At 38.3% G+C, this 7,090-nt stretch overlaps 1 protein-coding gene across 8 annotated transcripts in view; it reads right to left on the bottom strand.

Annotated features, from left to right (window-relative positions):
- Positions 1-6,387: 6,387 nt before the first annotated feature.
- The window catches only part of MYOF (myoferlin), a 69,724-nt gene continuing 69,021 nt past the window's right edge, over positions 6,388-7,090 (bottom strand). For all 8 annotated transcript variants that reach the window (XM_032190755.1, XM_032190751.1, XM_032190750.1 and 5 more), the window contains one exon: positions 6,388-7,022. In XM_032190755.1, coding sequence (XP_032046646.1) covers positions 6,987-7,022 — 36 coding nt within the window. In that variant the 3' untranslated portion in view covers positions 6,388-6,986. The remainder of the gene's footprint in view (positions 7,023-7,090) is intronic.

The following is a 7,090-nucleotide window of genomic DNA, read 5'->3' as shown; positions in this document are numbered from 1 at the left end:
TAAACTCTCAGCACAGTGGGACCATCACCATTTTATTTCAGGATTTTCAATGCATGAAACAGACTCCAGAGCTAAAACAACTCCCCTGTGACAAAGCCTTTGTATGGGAACACCAGGATGAACATCTGCCCAGGTGTTCCAGTACTTTTGTTTATTGTATAAATACTTGTTTCAGTCTATTTTCTTTCTTAATTTTCTAGCACTATCAGGTACACTGTGCAGACTTTGCCAAGAGGGCTGATGGATTCTGTGGTAGAGCATATGTGTTTTGGGTTAGGTGGATCTGATGTGGGCAGAATTGTTTTAGAAATTTCATTTCTACTCCAAAATGGGAATAGTTGTGGAAAAAAAGCCTGCTGAAGTTGATCTTTTGTGCCAGGCCAGGGAGTGTCAGAGATTTAGAGTAGGAGCTAATAGCTATAGAGTTCCCAGAGGTGCTGAATCCAGTGTGTTCCCTGCACCCTAGTAGAAAGAGCATGGGGCTGAAGTGAGGGCACTGATTGACTGTTACCAATTCTCAGCCAGAACAAAACTTTCAGAAAACTGTCAGCTGTCTGAAGTAAACTTTTGTTAGGCATGTTAATTAAAACAAAGGCTTCATATATCCAGGAGAGCATACTCATGTACAGAATACTTCTGCAAAGCTTCTCCCCTCGAAATCAGGAAAAAGAATGTTGGGAAATCTGGAATTCTGCTGCAGAAGCCCTGATGCTTTTCTCCCAGATAGTGATATCTAGGGGTATGCTACAAACTGGAGCTTTCATTGGGTTAGCGTACATTTATATCTGTCTTTTACACTTAGAGTAGCTGCTGAGTGTCTTAAAGGATTCTGTATCTCGACTGCTTAGTTTACATATTTGCAAGGTTTGTCCTCATGTCTAGTATGTGTGGACTGGTGGCTCAGCACTTTTTTGCTGTTTAATTTTATTTTTGTTTTCCCATTATATTTGTCCTCCTATGAGTAAATAAATTCTTCTGAAGGTCATTCCTATGTGACAGATGTATTCTTGTCCACTGAGTCTGCCAGAAGTCCTGAAACAGAGCTTTGGGGCAAGGGGACTTGCTAACTGAGGACTTGGTTTGAGAATACCTTGTTTGATGTCTAAATCAGCGTAAGATACTATTCTGTAGGCCATACCCTCCACGATTTGTGTCAATACTCTATAGTACTATGGTTTGAAGCAAATAAGATGATAGTCATACACTAAAAACAATCAAAAAGTGTGAAGGAAGAAGTCGGTGGTGTTCTGATTTTGTTGGTTGAGGGCATGGTAATGAATAGGAGTAAATAGTAATGCTGCCAGTGTACTGTGAGGTGTACTCTGCTAGAATGGTGACTCTGAAGCTGATCCATGGTCTTTAGAGAATTTAGTTAATTGTGTCTTCATGGTATTTTATCTGATAACCTGAGTAGCAAGACGGAATATACACTCAAGGCAGGAAAGCTTGGGAATTCTGCAAGGAAGGGTGTCTCTCACAGCTGTGAGTGTATCCTGCTGCTCCCAGTTGTGCAGTGTGGCCCGAGTTGAATGCCTTCCTGGGGATTCCTCCCAGTAAGCACGGGATGCAGTGAAGTGTGAGAGCTTGTTCATTTTGTAGTGTTGTCCGAATATGTAAATGTAGGGAGGTATTTTAGCTTTTGTTCTTATCGAGTTATATGGTCTGACGGTTTGTTCCAACAGTTAAAATCTGCACTAAAATGTCTCCTCTAACCTTTTGTAATTTTTTTTTTTGCCTTTTCAGTTGAAGGTTTTGAGGGGAAAGGAGTTTTCATGTGTGCACATGCATGGTTTTACATGGTTTTAATACATTCCCTGAATAAAATCATCTGATTTCTATGTTCTCTACCTCTCTGTAGCTTACTTTAGATGTATTTTCTTGTTACTCTGTCACTTTTCAGGCTAGTGCTGATCTCTTAATCTTTTCTTGTACAGGAGGCCTAATTGGTTATTCTCATTGTCAAAATTTTGTCAAACATTGTAACAGCATGACCTTGGTTTATTCATTGCTCCTTGTTTGATGATGGGTACAACTTTGTTTCTTTAATTTCTGTTTCATATTGCTCATCTGCATTGCTTCATTTGCTCTCACTGGCAGATCTGATTAGAGGGCATGGCTGTTTAAAGAGGTACTACCAAGAGGAGTTTAGGTGCAAATCTGTAATTGTTTCATTACCACCTAACAGCAGTTGCACTTAAGGTTAATATAAACTCACCAGGCGCTACTAGTTCTGCATCTTCTCCTTTCTGGAAGTGTCTGTGTCTTCTTACAGCTGAGAAGTGTGACACTTAAGCTTAGTCGTGGCCAAAAGATTCAGTATCTGTGAAGGCTTGTGCTCGAAGCAGTACAGTCAGAGGGGAGGTTCAGTTCACTTCTCTGCCTGAAAGATTGAAGCCTGAATCTGTTACCTTGCTAAGGGTGCCCTTACTGGTAGGGTGTTGGTGGGGACACCCTCCAGCACCACTATTGTGGTAGCAGCACAGATGCAGAAAAGAATGGAGGAGAGGTGGTTTGGTCTGTGGGTCCCGAATGAGTGCTGGCACCTTGCTGCAGCTCTGAGCTGTGAGGGGGAAGATGCTATAGGCTCATTGTCCCTCAATGATGATGAAGTAACTCCCCTAAAGGAAGTCAGTGAATGCCTCACTACTCTGTGTTGGCACTTGTAGATCCCTTTTGAGCTGGCTGGTGGTCTCACTGCTCTGTTCAGGGCATCTGTGTACCTCTGAGTGTCCCAGTGCTTTTTGCTGCTAGTTGTGGTACCTGTTAGGGCTAGGAAAGGAATACAACTGCTTTGGAGTCTTTCATAAGCAACTGTAGTGTATTCAGAGCTTTTTGGTGGCTTCAAGGACGTATGTGTTTTCCGATCTCTGTTCTTCATCTTGCACTTGTCAACGGATTTCATCTGTTGGCCATAGCAAAAGCTTACAAAAGAGACAAACTTTTTTGAAGGGTAGATTTGTGGTCAGAGTGCTATTGGACTCAGTGGACATAGTGTCTATGTTCCCTCTTTTTGTTTTTTTTCCCTTTTATTTTTCCTTTGGAGAATTTACTTTCTAATTCAGTTGCCTGTATATATACATGACAGCTTTCTTCGCGCACAACTTTACACAAGAGTAAAACCCTGAGTATTATTTACTAGCTGAGATAACATACGCAAGATTCAGCAATGAGTGCTGCAATCTCACCATTTGGTTCTGCTTTCAAGTTGCTGGTAGATACTTAGGCATCTGGTGGCACAGAGTGGAAACTTTCACAGCTGCAGCACCAGTCAGTGGGGACAAGCCTTTCTCTTTCAATCACTTTCTATTTGTATATATATTATATATAACTATATATACATTTATTATTTATAATTAATATCAATATATATTATATATATTGCATTATATATAGAATATATAATTTATACATATATTTATGTATAATATTATATATATGTATTTGTAGAATTGGTAAGTCCCAAATGCATTTACAACTGTGCTTGCTAAATACACTTAGCAACAAAGGACTTCGATGGGATTGTGTTTTCCCTTAACTACTAAATAATGTTACTGTTCATATGTGAACCATATTCAGGATAGGAATGAAACTGCAAAGTCTTCGTGAACACATGAGACTTGGGATGTCATCTTGTGGTTGTTTGAAGAAATGCAAGAACATTGTGGGTGTTGGTGAGTTTAGGCCTTCTTTATCTTACCCCGAGTTGGTTTAGGTGCTGATTTTTTCTCAAGCTACATGATGAGTTTTTCTTGTATAATCTGTGCAGTTGTAAAGTATGTGACAGCAGCTGTTAACCTTCTTACAGCCTGCTTCAGTGGTCAGATTTTGGGGTGAATATAGGAAGCATTTACCATCATTTGAGGGGCATCTGATAAGAAATAGCATGCTTCTTGGAAAGCTGAATGTATCAAAGAATGCAGCTGCTGCTTCTTGAACATAACACAGTGTCAGAGCCAGAAGGACTCCGATGTACTGTTGGCAAGTGAGATAGTGCTTTTATTTAGCCATTTTTGTTAAAAGTGCTTCCTGTCTAGCTTTAGCCTTTACCAGGCTGTTTCAGCCAGCTATCATCTCATGTTTTAAGGACAGTCAGGTGCAGAGAAGGCAGCTTCATCAAATAGATTTTTCCAAAACAGAGAAGTCACTTTGGACCCAGATAATCATCTCTGTGGAACGTAGAGTCTGTGCACTAAGGAATTGTGACAGGAGTGCTCTTGAACTGGGCACATCAGCTCACAGCCCAAAATATTTTGGATGACAGTGCCTGTGGAATTGCTGAAGTGAAAAACAGAGTTTATTTCACTTTGTTCTCCTGACTACTAAGAAAGGAACTCAATATTGATCATCTGTCGTGACCTGTTCTTCTTTGTTGTGGATGAAGGGTGGATTTGACTTTTTTGATTGTGTGGCTATACTTCCCAACCTGCTTTAAAAGGTTGTAAACTTGAAGTGCACACCTTGTGGAAAGAGTGGCATAGACCTGTTCCAGGCATGAAGGAAAATTTGATCAGAAAAATGTGCGACTTGTGACTCCTATGTTCCAAACCACAGACTGAGGGTGAAGATCAACTAGAGATGTATGCCTAGTTGTAGTACTGAAGATAGTAAGACAAAAATCTTGTATTTTTATGGAGTAGTTAAAAAATCATCGACATTTATATTCAACAGGTTATTATTAACTGAGTTATTAACTGAGGCAAAGCAACCTCACAGGAGGAGGAATTCCTAGGGTTAATTTGTTTCCTATTGAAAGGAAGAGTGTTAGGTACATGTATACTCTGCCCTTTTTACTGTATCCTGAGGGTGTTTCCCTCAGTTGCTGGTAAGGGGAGCAACATGACCTAAGTGAGCATCCAAGTAGCCAGGGCTCAGCAAGCATGGCACAAAGTTGTTTCTACATAGGGCTAAATCTTTGCTGCTGTGTGAGCTAGGTAAAAAGCTACTCTACTTTGGAGTCATGCACAGTCCACTACACTGCATTACAGATTTGACTAGCATTGTATGTAAATGATAATGTTCTCATTTTCTTGCACGTGAACATGTGTTTTCTTTTGTTTGTTATTGGGATAAGCTGGGAGGCAGAATGGCTTCTCAAACTTTTCAGTTATGTTTTTAAGTGTCATTTGCATAATTATAGTGAAACTATCAAGCCTATGCATACTTATACAAAGAGGCATCTGGTAGGCAGTGAACTCAGAAGGGGCAATATCTGCCCCTCTTCAAATACTAGGTGAAGAGGCTTGCTCATATCTATACTCTGCTTCATAATTGGTTTCTGAGGAATGCTGTTCTTAAATACCTCCTTAAAGTTAAATGCTGTGCTAATGACAACCATTACAAGTAACACACTTTCTTGTTATACAATGAAAATAAGGCTGCTGTGATTTTTACCTTCTGTCATATTTATGGCATCGACTGAGACAGATTTTAATAGTGGATGATCAAACATTAGGTGACACAATTACTGGTTATTTCTGGAGTGCTATTTCATCATTAGTGAAGGGACAATCCATCTGGATAGTTAGTTCCAGCTCTGAGCTCTCATTCATAGGTCAAGATGCTTGACACTTTCTTAACCAAAAAATATGGGTGTTATCTTTTTGACAGGATGACTGCTACTTTTGCCTCCCCTTCTTGCCAAAAGGACTTCACATTTATGTAATACCTTTACTATAGCTTATTCTACAGAATTAAATCAATAACATTTTTTTTTTTTTTATTTTGCCTGACAAGTGCATGGTTATTTTACAGTGCTGTAAAAAGCATTGTGTGCCATTAAATACACAACAGATTTTTTTTCAGGACTAATTAATTCTTGCAGTTGTTACTGCCATCCTTCTAAAGACAGCAGGAATCTTAATGCAGTTAAGAGTGTGACTATCATACAAAATATTGTTTTCAAGTTCTGCTGCAGATTTTTTACATTTAAAGCACTGGAGAGTGCTTCTGCTTTGGTCCTCCATAACATCAAGGTGGAATTCCAGCCTATAAACCTGAGTTTAGTGCAGATTATTTTATGTTCTATAGTAACTAGGAGGAGTCTAAATAAAATACTGTGCATTCAGATCATGTTTTAAACCAGGGTTGATCTAGATTGCATATCCCTTTATGTTCTGATTCAAGATCATCTCTAAATCCAAGAAGTATAATGAAATTATTCAAGAAGTTTCATTTCTTTATTAATTTCCTCATTAATGAGTAAATTCATTAGAATTTTGTGCAGAATTATTTCCTTATTCTTCACGGTGAAGACAATAATAAAATACCATAAAATCCAGATTAATAGACTTATTTCCTCTGATTGACACTATACAATACCTAATGCATTGCAGTTTTGCAAAAGAAATGAAATCTGGAAACTTGCATTTTACTTGTGGATAACTTTATTTAACCACTTTTACATTACAGTAAGTAAACAGTATATTAACGTTTTTATTTTTGTGTGCATGCCGTTGTCAAGATACATACAGTGTTAAGTCTACAGTGCAATAATTAAGAATTTAAAGTAGAATGATGCTGCAATCTTTTCTGAAAACATCTGACCCATTACTGATTGCACTGTGAGGTTTCTTAGGCATATGTAATTATAAGTAGGGTTTGTTTTGCATTACATTAAAAATTAAAAAGTTTCAAGGTGTACCCAATACAGATGAATTCTCAAAAGTATCCATAAAAATAGAGATAGCAAGAGCAGGCAGTCTCCTGAGTGATTTTTATATATAAAAAAAATTAGTTTAAAAGCAATGGAAGGCAGAACCTTACCATGTGTAGGTGTTACTGAAGACAAAAGGCCTTGTTTGTTTGTGTGTTTTTTTAAAACACCAGTCATGACCCCTTGAACCTTGGCTAACCTTGGTTAGGTTAAATTCTTTCTTCTCATCTATTTTCCAGTTCAAAATAGTAGCAGACAAAAAGCATGCTGAATTTGGTCCACAGCCTGGGGCAAAACCTCACTGCTATTGAAGATGAGGTGAAAAAACTCTTCTTTAAATTGGTTTCACAATCTTCATTGATAAGTAGTTCTGTGGGAGTGAGGAAAGAGGAAACAACAGAAGTGAAAAGATTTATATTTTTATGGAATATTTCAGTG

This window comes from Aythya fuligula, chromosome 7 (genome assembly GCF_009819795.1).
Source record: "Aythya fuligula isolate bAytFul2 chromosome 7, bAytFul2.pri, whole genome shotgun sequence".
Classification (NCBI taxonomy): Eukaryota; Metazoa; Chordata; class Aves; order Anseriformes; family Anatidae; genus Aythya; species Aythya fuligula.
Note: the sequence above shows the minus strand (reverse complement) of the source record. Positions and strands in the feature narration are given on the sequence as shown.